The sequence below is a fragment of the Trichophyton verrucosum genome, assembly GCF_000151505.1.
Source record: "Trichophyton verrucosum HKI 0517 chromosome Unknown contig00194_1.f1.exp, whole genome shotgun sequence".
NCBI classification, from domain to species: Eukaryota; Fungi; Ascomycota; class Eurotiomycetes; order Onygenales; family Arthrodermataceae; genus Trichophyton; species Trichophyton verrucosum.
Window position 1 is genome coordinate 1 of NW_003315528.1, and position 18,634 is coordinate 18,634.

General features: G+C 45.7%; 5 protein-coding genes across 5 annotated transcripts; 2 read left to right on the forward strand and 3 right to left on the reverse strand.

The window, feature by feature from the left end:
* Positions 1 to 2,553: 2,553 nt before the first annotated feature.
* On the reverse strand, positions 2,554 to 2,724 carry TRV_02077 (uncharacterized protein; the record flags this gene model as incomplete). The annotated part of the gene is made up of 1 exon (XM_003023729.1): positions 2,554 to 2,724. One exon carries the CDS (start codon positions 2,722 to 2,724, stop codon positions 2,554 to 2,556), a length of 171 nt encoding a protein of 56 aa, XP_003023775.1.
* Positions 2,725 to 4,391: 1,667 nt separating this feature from the next.
* TRV_02078 (uncharacterized protein) lies at positions 4,392 to 6,916 on the forward strand (the record flags this gene model as incomplete). The annotated part of the gene is made up of 2 exons (XM_003023730.1): positions 4,392 to 4,941; positions 5,043 to 6,916. 2 exons carry the CDS (start codon positions 4,392 to 4,394, stop codon positions 6,914 to 6,916), a joined length of 2,424 nt encoding a protein of 807 aa, XP_003023776.1.
* Positions 6,917 to 7,955: 1,039 nt separating this feature from the next.
* TRV_02079 (uncharacterized protein) lies at positions 7,956 to 9,442 on the forward strand (the record flags this gene model as incomplete). The annotated part of the gene is made up of 2 exons (XM_003023731.1): positions 7,956 to 9,365; positions 9,389 to 9,442. The coding sequence occupies 2 exons, from the start codon at positions 7,956 to 7,958 to the stop codon at positions 9,440 to 9,442; spliced, it is 1,464 nt and encodes a 487-aa protein (XP_003023777.1).
* A 763-nt stretch (positions 9,443 to 10,205) lies between these two features.
* On the reverse strand, positions 10,206 to 12,224 carry TRV_02080 (calcium channel subunit Mid1; the record flags this gene model as incomplete). The annotated part of the gene is made up of 2 exons (XM_003023732.1): positions 10,206 to 10,834; positions 10,955 to 12,224. The coding sequence occupies 2 exons, from the start codon at positions 12,222 to 12,224 to the stop codon at positions 10,206 to 10,208; spliced, it is 1,899 nt and encodes a 632-aa protein (XP_003023778.1).
* A 734-nt stretch (positions 12,225 to 12,958) lies between these two features.
* On the reverse strand, positions 12,959 to 14,996 carry TRV_02081 (CorA family metal ion transporter, putative; the record flags this gene model as incomplete). The annotated part of the gene is made up of 2 exons (XM_003023733.1): positions 12,959 to 13,538; positions 13,600 to 14,996. The coding sequence occupies 2 exons, from the start codon at positions 14,994 to 14,996 to the stop codon at positions 12,959 to 12,961; spliced, it is 1,977 nt and encodes a 658-aa protein (XP_003023779.1).
* Positions 14,997 to 18,634: the final 3,638 nt, after the last annotated feature.

Consider the following 18,634-nt stretch of genomic DNA (forward strand, 5'->3'; position numbering starts at 1 on the left):
GGGGGTCAGCCCATGTGCGTGTCTTCTTTTTCTTCTTTACCTCTTAACCTTCAAATCAGGAGTGGCTCTGAGAAGGTGAAGGTTTGCCACTACCGAGACGAAAGTTGTGCTCCAGGTCTCCGTCCAAGAGATGATCTTCGGTAGAGGGCAATGGGAGATGCATGTTGGTCAACCATGGATCGCAAGAGCGTACAGAGTTTAGGGTGACTGTCAACCACGCTTGGAGAATAGATAATATGTATACTTAAAAAGAGTGTAATATAAGTCTGGTTGACGGTTAGCCTGGATCGACAGACGAGAAACGTAATGGGAATCATGACATCAAATCCGAGCAAAACGAGCCAGAGACAACAACCAGCGATCGCCGGGACTCAAAAAGAGTGGTCAATGGAGGAGCAAGGTGGATGTATAACGCTGCTCTTAACATGACGCCAACCTCTGCTAAAATAAGCGTCCTTGTAGCTAATCGGCCGGCCTACGCTGGTTATCTGGGGAGAGCTAGCCAGCCAGCCAGCCTATCGCCAGGGCTGTTCGGACATGACATGGCAGAAGACGGCCTGCTCGAGCGTTGTTTGAATCGAGTCCGAGCTATAGTGGCAGCGTACTATTAGCAGGGCGGCTTTTATGCTTTGCGACGATATGTGCTCCGTAATATATGTATCCTGGCCTGGCTTTCGCAAAAAAAAAAAAGAAGAAGAAGAAGAGGCCGGCCTGCTCAAGCCATGTTTTCTTGTCTCTGCCTGTCGTTTCATGGATGCTGACCTGGCCACGGAGGAGCAAGCAAGGGCAGTCCCCAGACACCCGCCGTTTATTCTCCGCAGCAAAGGGACGCTAACAGGAGACGGGCTCTGCTCGATCTCCATCTCAGACCTCGCCGTCGACATGGCATCATCTAGTACTCTGTAGTAGTACGGAGTATACACAGATGGTTCGTAGATAACCCTCTTCGGCAAGCCAACCCGGTCTCCATAGATAACTATAGCTCACTATATGGTTGCTCAAGCCGGCAGCCAGACGTGCGATCCAGCGTGCCATAACCAGCTGCTGGCGCGCCCCAGGACTCCGCAGAGCAGCTCCGTAGATAACAACAGTCACCGGCGAGGTCGAGCAGGACGTTGAACGGTCACAGGCAGCAGGCAGGCAGGCATCCCGCGCCGTGACGGTGGCGTGCAGCTAGAGTCTACCTAGAGTTGACAGGCAGTGTGAAAAAAAGAGAAGAAGCAGAAGCAGAAGCAGAAGGCCGGTCGAATGCCAGTCGAAGGCGTTTAGGCACGGCACAAGACATACATACAGCATGCTGCAGCAGTCGTCCTCGTCGCTGTCGATGGTGATTGATGGCTGCGTTTGCGCGACGCCATCGGGCGAGAAGCTATAGCGGTGGTTGGTCTATATGGCGATCGAGAAGGGACAGCGCTGGGCTCGGCAGGCCATATCACAGTCACATCCACGCCCACCACTCGCGCGGCTTTCACATTCTCGCATCTTCACATTCACCCTGCCGGCCGTGTAAGCAGTCGAGAGAGGACAGCCGAGTTCCACCTCCCGCCGCGGTCCAGACAAGAGACAGAAAAAGGCGCGCAGAGAGAGCGAGAGAGAGGAGATACGTGAGCCCAGAGCCCAGCGCCAGAGCCCGAGCCAGCAGCGATGCCCGCGATGGCCCCCCCTGAGCAAAAAGAAGACGAGACGGCAGACAATCCCGGCGTGTTGGATGCTCGCGCCCCCAGAACGCGCCAATGACGCTGCCTGGCAGTCGGACGCTTTGCTGCTACTGGCATAGGACGATGGAGACCGCTGTTGCGCCGTTGTTTCTGGTTCGAAGTCTATCGGGACAGGGACCCCCCTTTTCCACGTCCGCCAGAGGATGGTGAGAGCGCACAAACAAGCCGGCGGAGCTGGAGGAGACAAGCGACTGGCGAAGAGACCGCATCTGAGATGGCTAGTATCTCGCTGCCTCGATCTCTGGTTGCTGGCGTAAGGCGGGGAGGAGAGCCACGACGAGCTGCCCCCTTTGGCCCGGCGTCGAACCATCTGCAGTAGCGCTGCGTCTTTCGTGCATTCGCTGCATCTCGCTATCCTGCCTGCCTGCCTGCCTGCCTGCCTGCATCGCACAAATGGGAGAGAAGAAGCGGAAGGTCGAGGCCTGCCTGATTGGCGGATTTATTCAACTTATACGACGCCTCCTTTTGACTTCTCTGCCGTTGGAGTGGTTGACTTCCACTCGATGAAACAAACGGCTGGCACATACTTACACTTCCACATACGGAGTAAGTAAGAGTATATACAGATACGCACAGTGAAGTCAGCGAGGGGAAAAAAGAAAGGAAAGAAAGAAACAATAATAACGACTGGCAAGGGGAGAAAAAAAAAAAAGACAAAAAATAAAACGAAGACGGCGTTTCAGATGTCTTTTTCTCTCAGATACTCCGTACGGATAGGAGAAAGGAGGAAGAGGCAAGCAGGCAAATTTGCCTCAGCTGCAAGGGGACGGCCAGATGAGAACACGACTGAGATCGTACGGACAAGAACGATCAGCACATGCTGAGCTCCCTCTCTCTACATCAAGGCAGCCAGACGGTGGGAATATACAGATACACGACCCTTGACAGGGCGTTTTTTTCTTACCACTCGCGGGAAAACTGCAGCAGCACCACCACCACCATCAGCAGAAGAAAAGAATGATATTAAAATAACAACAAGATAATTAACACCAAGATCATCGACCATCACAAAACATGGACCTTGGAACGGCTGCTGCTAGTGTGTATAAAAACTCGGGACAGGATATTATATTCACCATAACACCATAACGGAGGATTAACCGGGTACCGTCCACGGCCAATGAGAAATATTTTTCTCTGTTCTCTCCGGCCGCTCGACCCCTTGCCGTGGTACCTGGGAGAGTTACTCTTATGCTCCGTACGCAAAAAAGCAAAACGGGAAAGGAAAAAAGAGGGTATATAAAAAAAGAAAAGAAGCGCTGAGCTTGTTACTCTGTCCAAAAGGCAAAAAAGCAAAGAAGCAAAGAGGAAGAAGAAAAAGCAACGCTCAACTTTACAGTGGGAAGAAGAGGCCCTCCCATGGTTCCCGTTCCTGCAGGTGGGATCTGCTCTGTCCTGATAACTCCGCCCCAAAAAGCCAGTGGACAGTACTAAACACGACTAGAACGGGGAGAGGACGAGAGAGGGCTCCATTCTGCATATACGCCTTGAGCTTCTGTCTGTCAGGTCCTCCCTAATCTCTGGGTCTTGCTGCTCGGGGCTTTTCTACTTATTCATGGGCGTTTCCCGCCGCAACCGGGGGTAGGAAGAAGTACGTTTTTTTTGAGTCTCTCTCTCTCTCTTTTCTTTAACTACTATCTCTCCTCTCCCTTCTTTTACCTGGACCACCTCGGCTTCTCTTTTTCTTTTCTTCTTCTTCTGCTTCTGCTTCTGTCTATACTTCTAACTTCTAACCTGTCCTGCTCTGTTCCCGGTCCGGCCTGCTTTTTGATATTCATACATATCTTGCTCGTGGCCCAGCGTCAGGGATATTCTGTTCCATCCCGCCAGCCTGATATCAAGGAGCCACCGCCTATATACCGAACCGTCTATTCAATTCTTCGTCGTCTTATCTTATTCTTTTTTTATTTATTTTTTTTTCCGGTCCTTTTCCCAACGATAACTTCCCTGTCGAGGGTTGGCTTGTCGGTCTCTTTTTAACTTCTCACAGAGAGCCTACTTTTGGGTCGCTTGCTCATACACTGGTTGTTTGCGTCCCTCCAGAGCTCATATATTACATCTCACACTCCTCGCTCTCAAAAATTATATATATATACATATACATATATACATACACGCCCTATATATATACACAGCACTTCCGACCTGAGACGCTGGCTTCTTTTCGTCCCAGGCTACCGCTGCTAGAATTTGAGTGTGTCCGTGCCTTCTTGACCACGGCCTCAGGAACCGACTTGACGTCCTCGATTGCGTTTCAATTCGACTGCTGCTCGGCCATTGCTCTTCGTTGGCTCCTTTCCATGGTGGCTCGCTAGCCTGGCTCCCCTGAGGCATAATCCCGGCCCTGCCCAGGCAAGGCGAGCAAGCATTATACCACACAAGGAATTCCACCCCCAACAGGGTCAATCCCTCCAACACCATCGTTTTTATTTTCAATTGCTGCTATTATTTTCATTTTTCCCATACTCGACTTGACCGACCCCTGGTCCCTCGCGTGGGCGTATGTGGAGAGAAGCGACAGGAGGATAGGACGCAAGCCCACCCTTTTTTGGCCCTTCTCCCTCCCCCGTCTCCGATATATCGTCGTCCACTCGCCCTCCCTGGGAGTCTAACCTAATAAGAATATCCCCATTGCCTTTTTCTCTTCGTCTGTGTGGACCGAGGAAAGTCACCATGTCTTTTTTGGAACAGTATACATCCTCGCCCTCTCCCTCCATTCTCTCCCCATCCCAGCCCTCGTCTCGCCCCTCGACTTCCCAATGGTATCATGATCAGATCTTGCGGGAGCTACCATTTATATCAGGAGCCTCACGAAGTCGATCGGGCAGCCCTTCAAGGTCTCGAAACAACACTGGCACCCAGACTCCCAAGCGTCTGTCTGTACTTGGCCAGCGCTCTCGAAGCGACACTGCCAATTCCTCTAATTTATCCCCTGCCTCGTCTATGACATCGTCGAAACGATCCTCTCACGACGGCAGCAAGGGGGTATTCGATTTCGTCCTGCCGCTAGAAAAGGAAGAGAGCTCCAGCAAATCGTTCTTCTCCCGCGGTAATCGCATTCTCAGACGCCAGGGAAGCAAGTTTAGCCTCTTGGACACTCTCACTTTGGACGAGGAGGAAGAAATGTCTAGTGATCAGGTCTGGTACGGTGAGAAGGTGAAGCCAAGACGCGAGAAACCCGCTGTTCTTCGTCGTATCAATCGACAGAGGAATCCTACCAGCCGTATGTTCACACACCCTTCGTGAAAAAAAAAAGAACACAGAAAAGCCTCTTCTCACCTTCTGCTTTTGTCTCTTCTGTTGTTAACATATATCATCTTACAGATTCAAAGCTCAAAAGCAGCATCTCGGAGCCCTTCCACTTCCAACACATCACTCACACTAGCCGTGGCCAGTTACCACCAATTGCTCACACTCATCCTCATGATCTCGCTACTGAATTCTCAATCATCCGCGCCTCTCAACGACCAAACTCTGAGCTTAAGGGAATACATGCTCAGAACCTCTCATGTCGGCCATACACAGCCGAGGAGGAGTCAGACTGGACTCTTGACACCCTCGCCCCCGATGCTCCATCTCTCTTTACTCGCAGTCCTCCGGGATCGCCGAGAGCCACGAGGACGACAGTCACCTCACCAGAACTCCGACAGCTGAGAGCACCTCGCTCAGTCGAAAATTTCTCTCGACCGGTTTCCAGAATTGTACGACAGCCATTCTCACCTCCCATGATACCACCGCCTCGGAGATCGTCAAGGATGGCAATGAGTCCCAAATCTGGCGGTCAAAGAACCGACCCGTCGGAGGAGCTTATGGGGCTGAATGGGTTGTCCTTATCTCCAGTGGAGGATGGGCCGATTAACGCTGTCGTTGGGTATGCTGTGTCGCCGCCGGAGCAAGGCCCTGTCGCAGAACCGATCGAAGAGATAGGACGTGCATTTAGCCCTGACGAAAATAACGCTCCCTCCACTAACATCTCTCCGCTCGTCCAGCCCAGTGGAGTCAACGAACGTGATGAACCACAGAGCAACCATGTCATAGCTTTCGACCCAGCTCCATATAACGCGCATATGGAACCTGAGCTTGTCGAGATACCCTCTGAGCTCAAGAAACCAGCTCTACACCTGAGCCCACTCAAAGAAACCCGATTTGAATACGAAGATTTGCATTCTCCCATCCTTCCATCCGAGCAACCACGCAAGCTATTACCACCTGTCGAGCCAAAGAGTCCCGCTGGAACTGTTGGGATGCATGTCTCTAACGATTCCTGGGAAGCCGATATCGACTACTGCTATGAGCATGCCGCCGAATCCAACTCGAATTTCGACTGGAACCGTGAATCGGCTGAGGAGAGTCGAGACCGGGAATGCTCGCATCTCGGAAAGAGCGAAACCTCGGGTTGTTTCAAGTCCAACACCAGTTCGTTTTATCTCCACCCCTTGGACACAACCACTTCCGGCCAGACCACGCCAGAGCTGCAGCCATCGTCCGGAATCTCGGCTTCAACGAGAGCTGAAAGTGATGCTGCTAGCCCAGCTATTTTTAATCACTCCTTCGGAACGTTTCCGTCCGCCGCTGAGTCGATGGACAAGAAGCCCAAGACGACCGAAATCCAAGTGTTGGAGACTCATTTCGAGGACGTGTCACATGACTCTGTTTACACTCACGTGATATCTGACATCAACGAAGACGACGAGTATCACATCGACGAGCCAGCGTACACTCGCACCGGCTCCTCTCCTCTTAGCAAGTGCAACTCTCAAGAGAGCATGATGTTGTCTCGCGCTGCCTCCATCGTCCGGAAACACCGCTCTTCCACCTCGACCAACAGCGTTCCAGACCTCATCCACAGCCCCAACTGCAGCCGCGAGATGGTCGATCGTGAGGCCCCAACTAGCCCACTGGCTGAGAGACCAGCACTGCCTACCTATTCTCGACCTCTTCCAATTGGCCGCGAAGGAATGCCCCGGATGCCATTTGCTTCCTTCTCGGGCATCGAATCTACCTCCAACCCTTCCGTCTCGATGCATGACCGCTCCAAGTCCGCATCTGTACTCGACTCTGCCGACTGTTCTCTCTCCAGAACTAGCCAGGTGAACCGGAAACGCGCTTCAACTTTGAGCCGTGGGGTTCGCAAGAACCGACCGTCATACTCACTATTCCCTGTTACCGGGCCAGCTACCTCCCCCAAGGTTAGCTGAGCACCTCGTACATAAAATGTACATCCTTTTCTATACCCCATTCAACCCCCACCTCTCGTTATCGACGTCCGTTTCTTATCTCTTTCCTTGATCTATTCGACGACCTTTATGATCATGCATTTAAGTGCTGGTAACACATCTCCTCTGCCAATTTCCTTATATTCAAACCATTTTTTCACCCATAACGATCAAGTCTTGCAGGCACATGATTTACATTCTAATTATCCCCTTCCGGCCCAATGGGCTGGTGCTTTACATGATTCCGTTTACCTGTTACACCACCATTCTTTTACCTGTTGAGCATGCGAGCAAAATATTTTATTTGTACCAAATTTTCCTTTTAGTCGAGCATCTTGCAGCACTCCAACTTTTGTCTTCTGCTACCGCTTTCTTTGCTTTCGTTACTGGGGGGATCTATAATAGACTACGGACGGTGTGCAAAAAATTTGCCTTTCATCTCCTGTTTTGGTTTGTCTCAGCCCATCGTTTGTTAATTCTTTTCATTGTTATATGATTTTGGGGAATGGGGTTATTATTCGGCTGGCATCTAAGGGTGTGAGCATTCGCATGGCCGTCGGTGTGAACGGTGTGGTGGAATTATTGCGAGCTATTATTTGGAGTCCGTCTCTCTTTCGCTAATTGATTAATTTATTCATATTATGTACTCTTTGCTTCTGTATTTCTTCGGCCGGCTAATGCCTACCTCCAACTACCTCCATATCATACAAACTAGGATGTAGAAAAACACAGGAGGTTGGACAAACAACACAAACTCTACCAAAGTCATTATTTTATTTTTGTGCACAACTTTAAAGCTTAAAAAGGAACTCTAAAATATGACCAATAACTTTAAACTAACTACTCGCATATACTATTCTCCGTGTTCACGTGATACCCAAAAGATAACGCCGTCATAGGGTAAACGAGTTCTTTCATGAAGCCTCATGCATGGAGTTAAGCTCACTGCAAATTACTTTGATGACATCGATGCAAGTAACCGGCGGCTTGTGACAGCGCTCTGAAGATATTAGCCGCAGCCATGGCTTCACCCTCGTCACAAGCAGTTGCGAAACGGTCGTCCGATACTCAGCTTATGCCGCCTCCTCCACCTGCCAAACGAATAAAACGACCGCCCGTAGCCCTGGACGAAGATGACTACACCGATGCCCTTTCCCATATTGTCGCCCGAGACTTCTTCCCTGGGCTGCTCGAAACCCAAGCTCAGCAAGATTACCTCGATGCCCTTGAGTCCAAGGATAAAGAATGGATTGCCACAGCAGGAAGGAAGATGGCGCAGTTAATGACGCCAGGTTCGCAGAGAAGATATGCCGGGACATCCATGACACCGCAGCGCGGAAGACCTCCTAGCGTGTCGAATATGGATACTCCCCACAGGACTCCTGCCATGGACAAGAATACGCCGAGAGGCTGGAAAGGAGATACCCCGATGTCGTGTGCGACTCCCGGTAGCATGGCCTCGGTTGCAACAAGCTCAGCCGGGCACGGGATCTCATCCAAGATTCGAAATATGGGACTAGGGGCCTTTCAACAAAAATATACCAGCGAAGATAATGAGTCTTTCAACAAACTACTAGATAAACAGAATGAAAAGAAGAGAGAGAAATACGCATGGCTATGGAGCGGGAATAAGATACCCTCTGCTAGAGAGCTAGTGCACAAAAAGCGGGAAGCTAAAAGACTGGAAGCGCAGGCCGCGCCAGACGGAAGCAAGGAGAAACAACTTATGAAATTATCAGACAACAAGTCTACGGCGGATGACCGACCAGCGAGACCAGATGGATGGAAATCGAAACCCGAGAACTCCCTGATGTTCATCCCTTCGTCGGTAGAAGACGACATGGAAACAGTTCAGCAGAAACAAGAGTCTACCTCTCGAATGGGGGAGAAACAAGTCCTCTATCACAACACCCGCCTCAGGCCGCATGTTGAAAATAGTGATGGGGAACAATACTCGACTGTTCCGCCTTCACCTTCCTTATCTGCAGTCCGTGACGCAATAGCTGGAAGGCCTCGACCAACCGACTCGGAACCGGGGTATACTGGCGGTGAAACTCCTCGTGTCAACGGATACGCGTTTGTTGACGAAGATGAACCTGACCCTCAGCCACACTCGGCGCCACAAGCTGACGAGACTGAAGAGGCATATCATCTCAAGCTCCTTGAGAGCCAGTTGTCTGACTCGACGCCAAACCCGTTCAAGCTCAAAGAAAGTGGCAAGCGAGAACTGCTGCTTCATCGTATGGTGGATCGTGTGGCGAAGAATAATAGAAGAGAGAAGGCGATCAAAGAGACGAAGACCCCTGTTCCAATGTTCCCAAGCAGCCCCATGATCGCTTTTGGTAAATCGGGCGATAGATCGTCGATTTCTAAAACTCCAGCGATGAGCCGAGCGGCCCTTACCCCTGCTGCCCAGAGGCTCTGGGCTCAGGTAGGTAATAGCACTCCGAAAAGAGCTGTGATGTCAAGTTCAACGAGTGGAAAGAATATGTGGACACCAACCCCTAGGAGAGCTAAGTAGTGATGGACTGGTTATCCCGTCCCAACAGCGAACCCCTTGTAAATATTACGATCACTCTATCTATAGATTCACGAGCTAGCGAACACGATAAATACTAAATCTTTCTATTACCTAACTTATTGAGTCATAGCCTTGGAGAATTATCATCCAACTGAACAAATGTATAACAGAACGCCTGACACCTTGCTTCCATATGACACCAAAGACTCAAAACCCATGCCTTCCCAGAAAGCTTTCCAAATATTCGCAAAGATCCTGGCCCTGACGCTGTGCCGAGAATCCTTTCTCTAACATGAATCTGTTAATTTTTTTTTTTTCTTCGGATGGTTGAGATAACTTGGATCTCGTGGGGTCGATGTGCAGTATATACTATATAGCCTTGTTGTCAGGAATAAGGTCATATAAATGGATGAACAAAGAAATGAAACTGGGTATTCCCTGTCCTGTGTATTGCAAATTTTTGAGCTCCGTATGTTTCTCTCATAACGAGGGTCATAACGTGGCAGTACTTGAACCGTCCCGTGCTTTTTCCTCGGTTATCAGCATTGACCTGCAGTTATCTTGCCAGATACGCCCTTAATCTATTTCACTGCATGATTTGAATATAGACCAGACGCCGGTTTTGAGGCCCAAGCGAATCAATTGTTTCATTTTTATAGGCGATGCTCAGTCACTTCGCTTGGAACTGTTTTGAGACGTGGGTGGCGATTAGTTACCCGATCACTTTCCGTTCTGATCGGTTGTTTCAGATCAGTTCCAATGTGAAAATCCCCAGACGAGTCCCCAAAACACAAGTGTAAAGGAAAAAATAAACTTCATTCCATCCACGGACTTCCATCCCGAATTCAAAAAATACGCGGCCCCGAGGTAGCTGCAGGTAATATCTCCGTTGGCACTTCGCTGCCCATAAGAATAGTTTAGCCACTGGCCTGTGGGACATCCGAATCCAAATGACGCAGGGCAGCTTCGAACTAATGAATGACATAGGTCCTGGCAAGGAAGGACTTCCTTATACGGCCCTGGTTTAATTTTGATGTCGATAAGTGGGTTTCGAGAAGAATTGGTTAAAACGTTCAAGCGGCCTGAGTAGTCATCTGGTAGCATGGTGCCATTGAGAAATTGTTGGCCAGTATTTCTCGGACGGAGGAATGGAAGGTCACTGGAAAAGTCTTGACATCTGGGTATAGTGACTGCGCAAAGCCATTGCTTATAGGCACCTGCGCACTGAGAGCAGTTCGTTGCAAGGGAATACTGCTCTGTTGCGGGAGCATTGCAGGATACCTGCTTAAGAGAATAGCTGAAATTTTGGTATAATTGCTCCGCTTGTGTGTCATATATCTCGCTAAGCTGAGAAACCTTGAGTTCCGGACTGGATGGGACTGCATAGGCAACTTCGGAGCAGAATTTTAGATTATATATTATAGCGCAATTGTTTTCTTATAAAATTCCATATTAGTCAGTATTGGCTTGGTAGATTAATGGGTATGATTTTAGCTTACCTCTTTTTGTTGTGAAATTCATTGCTTTCCACACTTTTCCTCCGCCCCCTACAACCTTGTTTCCATAAGCAGTTGAATTTCCTTCCATGGCTAAGAATCCATAGTAAACAGAGCTGCTATTGAGGCCCTTAGCATAAATCTGTTGCTTGGGCTTATGGTCTATACCACGAGCAGTCATGCCAACATCTAGGCTTTTCTGTTTCTTGCTTATCTGTGCATTATTCTGCAGACCGCAGTACGAGTGCTGAAGACCCAAAATAGCTGAATCGTTCATATTATGAGCAAATAACGTAAAAGGAGGTGGATCGAGGGCCAGCCACTTTTTATATATTTCCGACTCTGGTGGTTCACGTGTGGTATCATTTGTTTGTAAAAGAGCTGCATTGTTATCACCGTCCACAAAATAGAGGAAAGAACTGCTATTATCGAGACCATGGAACGGGGCGTCGATCGAGGCTGCGATTTCGTAATTATATATTCCAGAGTACCGGGTGCTATTTGGAGCGGCAACGGCGATGTATACATCTTCATCTGCATCGGGATTTACAGCAACGTAGCCTCCATCAAAGGGTTTATGGGTAACAGCAGAGTTGTCCTTGTACTGTGGACCAGGCCTATCGAACGTTTTGCTCGTAGACACATACATTTCCAGTTGAGGCGGTCCAGCGTCTTTGGCGGCACGGGTAACGTTGAGCTCTGGCTGAAGACAAGTATTTGCAGTGATATGTACGGAAACAGAACGACGAGATAATTTTGTGCCCCGGACGTCCAATTTGAATACATTATCCGAATCTTCCGAGTCCTTGGAGCCTCCAGAGTTGCTACCCGGATCTGTCGTGCCTCCATCCAGAATGACGCTTATATCTGACGGCAAGCCCGGTGTAGGTGGGGACTTGGGGCCATGCACCGCCTCCTTGGGGAATACCCAATACTGTACTTCCCCAATCTTTATATTCTTCAACTTAGCAACATTGTTTGCCAGGGCCTCTGTTCCTGGAGCCGCCCTCCGCTCAATATCTGCGCCATCCTCAGTGTCCAGTCTATTCTCTCCTTGTATAGAAACATGATCCCACTGTACGGAAATCTGCTCTTGGGTATCTGTAAATGTCAAATCCGGAGGGCCATGCCTTTCTATTATCAGAGCATCGACGTCTGTTGCGTAGGCGAGGTGTGGGTTGGAGAGAGCAAAGTAGAGTATTATAAGGAGGATGGTGGCAGCGAGGGAGGCGGCAAAGCGAGATTGGAGAGGAGTGAGCTTCGGCCAAGGCATCGGCGCGCCGGTATGAACGTATCGCTTGCTAAATGAATGGGGGGAGAGAGGGCCGGTGGTTCCTTTGAATGTAGTTGACCGTTTTATTGGCACCTATTACCGTGAAAATAAGGCGAAATTGACCATCGATGCTGCAGAATAATCCAGGCTCGTGCAAACGGATGAATAGTAGTGAAAGGGCAAGGTCTTCGCCTGACGGTTTTTCATTATATTATCGTCTCTCCGGTCGTTGTCCTTGTTCAAGATCGATGTAAACTGTCCAACGTCCTATTCCGTTAAGGCTTAAAGACGTTGCCAGCATACATAACTTCCAAGGAACTGCGGGATTATGTAATAACCCACCCCCGTGGAGCTAGAAAACCTTGTGATATCAAAAAAAGCCGACGAAAGAATCATAAGAGGGCCATGGATTATATACGGATTAATGGTAATATTACAACGATAAAGACTTTTAGGGTACCAGAAAGGATTAAACAAGATGCCAAATCTCCATGAGTTATCGAAAATCCAGAGTAAAACAATTACAACCAAATATCAACAAGAAACTGCAAGTATCAACAACAGAAGCGTAAGACAGAACTGGGCCAAAGCATTAGTAAAAATCATTATTGATGTTTTAGTTTCGCAGGCAAGCCCACTGTTACTGTATTGGCGTGCGTCCAGGCGGCCGTCAAGAAAAAAGAAGAGAAGGGCCGTAGAATCAACAACGGTGGGCGCTAAGCAGTGCATTTTCTTTACAGCAGCTTATATCGACGGGCAAAGGTCAAGCTCACAATGGAGATCAGAACAATGACCCCGACGATACCGAAGAACCAGTACAGGTCATCGCCGCCTTGGCCGGGAACATGCACGTTCATGCCGAAAAGACCACAGATCAAGTTCATTGGAACGAGGATACTGGCCAGGAAGGTAATCTTGCTAAGCACCTCATTAACCCTGTTGCCCACCATGATGTTTGTCACGTTGACCTGGGCAAGGTAGTTTCCGTGAGAACGACTGAGCATCTTCTCAAAGTGGCCCAAACTGGACATCATGGTAACAACGTGATCTTGAATATCGCCAAGGTAAAGTCCGATATCGCCGCGAGGTGTGACAGAGTATTGCTCGTTGCAACGCTTGGCGAATCCCTTTATAACGTCGGCTTTGCCACCTAGAAGGCGCATGAGACTCATGACTTTCTTGCGTAAACCGCCAATTTTTGGGAGGAACAGGTTGAAGTCTTCGATTCGGGCAACGTAGACATGGTCTTCAATGGCTTCAGATTCAACCTCGATTTCGCGAATGACAGGGCCAAAGCTATCAACAATATCGTCACTGTTGCGCAGCAGTTAGATAAAAAGCAGGTAATAAACAAAGAAGATCACCAGAAACTTACATCATGGCGTAGCAGATCCAATCACTGCTAAGAGAGACATATTCACGCAGTTTGCCGATGCGCTTTCTCACATTTGCCGCGTGCGGGTTATCAGTAAAGCTGAAAGAGATAACACCCTCCCGGAACACCACCATGTATAGATTGACAGGTTCTAGATAGTCTTCACTAGTTTTATCCACCTGGTAAAAAGTGCGGAAACAAACAAAGTAATATTGACGGAACAGTTCAACCTTTTCACGGGCTTCCTGAGTCATGATATCCTCTGCAGTCAGAGGATGGATAGAAAAAGCGCGAGAAATAGCGCCCATCTCATCACTGGTTGGATTGACAACATCAAGCCACCAGACACCTCCATCGGGGCCCAGCTGGAAGAGATCCCGGAAAGAGTCTCCCGGAAGTACAAGGTCTCCGATTGAGGCTGCATGGACGGTGCTTTCAAACTCAGAGGAAAAGAAGCTGAAGCGTTGTGGGCTATTGATATTCTTCATGGCCGCAAGACCAGTCTTTTCATCCTCGGGTTCGTCTGAGCCGGAATCCTTGGCACTATCCGCGGGTAGATGGACAGTAGTATTTGGCTTCTCCAGGTCACATGGAGTCATCACAATTTCAGGGACATCGACATTACTGTTTCCCTTTTGAATGCCCGTGAAGTTGAGAGTTTGCCTGCTCTGGGCGCTGATGCTATGCTTGCGCTGAACTCCATTCTGTGCTGATAGATTACCTGCTCTAGCCTTGCAAATAGCAACGAATTCCTCGAGCTCTTCATAATCGATTATTGGCGAGCGACCTGTATCCTCGAATGGTGGAGGAGGGAAGCATACATCTGCCTCCTCTGTTGGGTTGACGCGGACGTCCACGCTGCCAGGATGAACCACACTAGCATTGCTGAAAGCTGGTTTGTGGTGATGAGAAGTGGCAGATATGGTGCGATGAAGGTTGAGTTCACGCTCTCCAGGCATTTGGCTCTCCATTGTGTTTGCTCGTTCACGTCGACGAGGCTCGGCAAAGGCCTCAACCGAGTTTGGGGGAGAGGTCGAGACAGAGGTGTGCGAAGATGTCACTGAGGGCCTGCGGGCATCGTTAGGCCCCAGACGAGGTCCCATAGGGTTCACAGAAACCCTCCTAACCCCAAGTCTGCCTAGGTCTTCCTCCTCATCATCATCGATAACGGCATGCTCAAAGTCTCTGCATATTGGGGCCCTTTCTTGCATTGTGTTGCCGTTAACCGGTAGTAGAAGCTCTGGCCGGTCACGGCCCTCGACAGAGCCTCGTGCGGCTGGATTCTCCATGATGTCTGCTCTGGGAAGACTCTCGGCCTGGAACCGGTGGTCGTCCAACTCTGGGGCGGGCGTGGGGAACCTGGTCTCACCCTTGTCCGACTTTGGTGAATCACTCATTGTGTTCTTATCCCTTTTTTATCTTTGTTGTATTTGGCTCTTTTTTTTTTAGATCGATTTTTCTAGATTTCCTTCTCTTGTGTTCTTAAAAGCTGTCCAATTGTGAGAAGTACTGTAGGGTATGCGTAGTCTTCGTGGAGCGAACGCGCAGGGTAACGCTCACTCTGCAGTTTGGAACAACAATGTGAGTATTTTATGTATTTATTTTTCCTTTGATAAGCTCAAACCAAATGAAGAAACCCCCTTCTCTTCAGCGAGAAAACGGCCACTCTTGTTTAGTTGGATAGTCCGGTCCAGCCTAGCCCTCGAAAAAGGGCTGGCTGCGTGTGATCAACGTGTATTGCTTCGCGTATTGCCATATATTTGCGGGAGTCAAGTTATGGAGGTCGGATGTCTCCCCCGACAAAGACCCGGAACTTGGGGCCCAGGAGAGGGTGGAGGAAGGAGTTCTGAGTGTAGTTAAGCCCCGCCAACTTGCCGGAGTTTTCAGAATGGGAGCGTCGAGGCTCCAGAGTCGCTGGGTAGGAAGAGTACGGCGGGAAGAGACTGCGTCCGGCTGCTGGTCTTCCTGCACTTGTCACTCACTGTCTCGAGTAACAAGATAAGAGAAAAACAGTCAAAAAAAAAAGCACCCCTCGACGACGATCACTAGCTATCTGTCCGCGAGATCCGTGCTCTGAGCTGCACTGGCTAGCTGCGACAATGACAGACTTGATTTCGAAGCTGCGTTGGTGCTGAGACGGCGGTTGTTGGTCGTTGGTGGTGGGAGTTGAGGTTGCTGCTGCAAGGTCTGCACTGTGGCGGTCGGCAAAAAAGGACGAAAAGAAAAGGGAAAAAGCGAGAGAAAAAGAAGAAAAAATAAAAAAAAAAAAAAAAAAACAGAAGCAAAGCTGGCTTATCTAATGCCGAGAATATGCTGAGTCAGCAGGAATACCAGCAAAAAGTCAATACGCTAAGCCGAGAAAGGGATGGTGTGGCTTGGCATTGTTGACACTTTCCGCCACTAAAAAGCAAGATAAAAACCGCAGGTTGAAAAAGACGAAGAAAGACGAAGACGAAGAAGAAAGACGAAGAAGACAGGATGACTGGACGAAAGGACGCTCGCAGGACGGCTCGCGGAAGCCGGAGACGGCCAGATGGTCGCTGCCGGAAGGGAAATGCTCGGTCCGGGTGCTACGGGAGATGCAGGTGGATGTGGGAGCCCTGGCCGCGTCCTTGGCGCTGGTTGTCTAGTTATGATGTGGCTGATGATATAAAACTCCAGCCCCGGTGACCCAGCTTTCTTCTTCGTTTCGGATTTCCGTCTTCGTCCTTATATCTTTTATCGCCTGTGCTTAATCCGATTCGATAGCCGAGCCTCTTTGTGGTCCGTTTAGCCATTTTTTGATAGTCGCCGTGCTACCTCTTCGGTGACGAGCTGCATGTCAGCTGTACACAATGGAACGCCTGTGAGCCTGTACTCCCGTTGGTCACCGCCAAGTTGCTACCCAAGGCGTCCTCGCCAGGGCCGCTTTTGATCTCGGCTCTTCTCCGTTCTATTAGTTGTTTATTTTTTCGGCTTGTCAAAACATGGTCGTGGAACAACATCTTGAGCAACGACCAAAACCGAAGTTGTCATTCGTTTTTTTTGTTTTTGTTTTTTCTTTTATAGCTAACAAGAAAGTTCGAGCGGCGAGCTACGCTTACTACTAGATATTAGTTATTTAATTAGTAAATAATATCTAGTAGTAAATACTTAATTATATATAGAAATACTTATAATATTAAATAATTAAAAGCTTAAAATTTTATTTTATTAAACCTAATGATTATAAATATAAAATTAATACCTTATAGCGAGTAGTAGTAGAAGTATTTTATAGTTATTTAATTACTATAATAGAGTATTATATATTAATAATATAGACTTTAAGGGTATTAATATATAACTATATTATTAATAGTATAATATTTTATAAGTATAGATCTTTTATATTAGTATTAATTTAAGAAGTATTTTCTCTAAATACTTTTTTTCTTTTTCTTATATATAGATTTCTCTTATTTTAAAAAAGCTCTTTATTAGGTATCTAGTAATTAATATTAGATATCTAATAATTAAACCTTTTTTTAATATTTAATTTTTATTATAGATTTTATTTAGAGGTGAATAATTTTATTATTCTAAATATTTATTCTTAAATTATATTATTTAACTTATCTACTTAAACTTCTTTATAATATAACTTTTACCTTTACTTTTTATATTATTATCTAAATAAGGTAACTTATTAATATATAAATTAGTTAAAGTAGTAGCTATAGTATTATTATTATTATTCTCTAAAGAATTATTTAAATTATTTAAGTTTAAACTAGAGGAGTTTTCTAATAAATCTAAATTTACTACTATATTTTTGGACTATATAGAGGAAATATCCTAATTTTTAAATTTTTTAGTAAAAGAAAAAGTTATTTTAGAAGTTTATAATATTAAATCTAAGCTTAATTTTAAGAAATTAGAGTAAGTTTTTTTATTAATAAGGATTTTAGTAGTTTCCTCTGGAATTTATTCTATTATTATATTATTATTAGAAATAAAGAAGAAAGGGATAATAATTAATAGTCTAGATTTAGTACTTTTAGTATATAATCTCTTAATTAATATTATAAAAATATTAATCTAATAAAAGTATTTAAGTTCTTTATAATAAGATAGAGCTTTAGCTATATATTTATTTACTAAAGAATAAGATAAATACTTATATTAGTATACTAGCCCTAAATTTAGATATTATTTTAGAAATAATAACTACTTAAGCTTCTAGTAGATAGCTTAGTTAAAATAAATTAATAATAAGAGACTAGTAACCTCTATATTTATAGAAACTAATAGTTTAATTATTAATAAAAATTAAATAAAATACTTAAAATAGATAAAGAACTTTCTAATAAGGGTTACTAAATATGGTATAGTAAATATTAAATTTAATAAAATTCTATATTTTGAAAATTAAATTAAATAATAAATAATAATAAATTTTAAATTAAATAATGAAAATTCGATATTTAGTAAATTTTAATAAAATTATAATTATTATATTAATAAAAATTATATATAGATTAATTATTCTAATTAATATATTAGTATATATTTTATTATTTAGATTTTTAAGCTAAATATATAAAGATTTAATTTAAAAAATTAGAACTAATTGATTTTTCTAATATTTTATAAAAAGTTAATTATAGCCTTTAATAAAGTAATTATTAGTAAAAAAATTATTTATAATATTATGAAATTTTATAATTATTAGTATCTTTTTTATATAAATAATATAATTACTAGCTAGAAAATTATAAAATATATTTAATAATATTTAGAAAATTTAATTTTAACTACTAAATCAAGGGGACTAATAAATTATAGCGAAGAGAGTAATAATAAAGTAAATAATCTAAATAATAATTAAGATAAATATATTAATTAGAAGGTAGTTAAGGTAAAACAATCTTTAAAAGTAAATAGAATAATTAGATTATAGATTAATTAAAATATAATATTAAACTAGTAAAATTAATAAAAGTAGAGAAGAAGTATCCAACTCTAAAAGAGTAAGATAAATATATTTAAGTACCTTCTAATATATAATATTTTA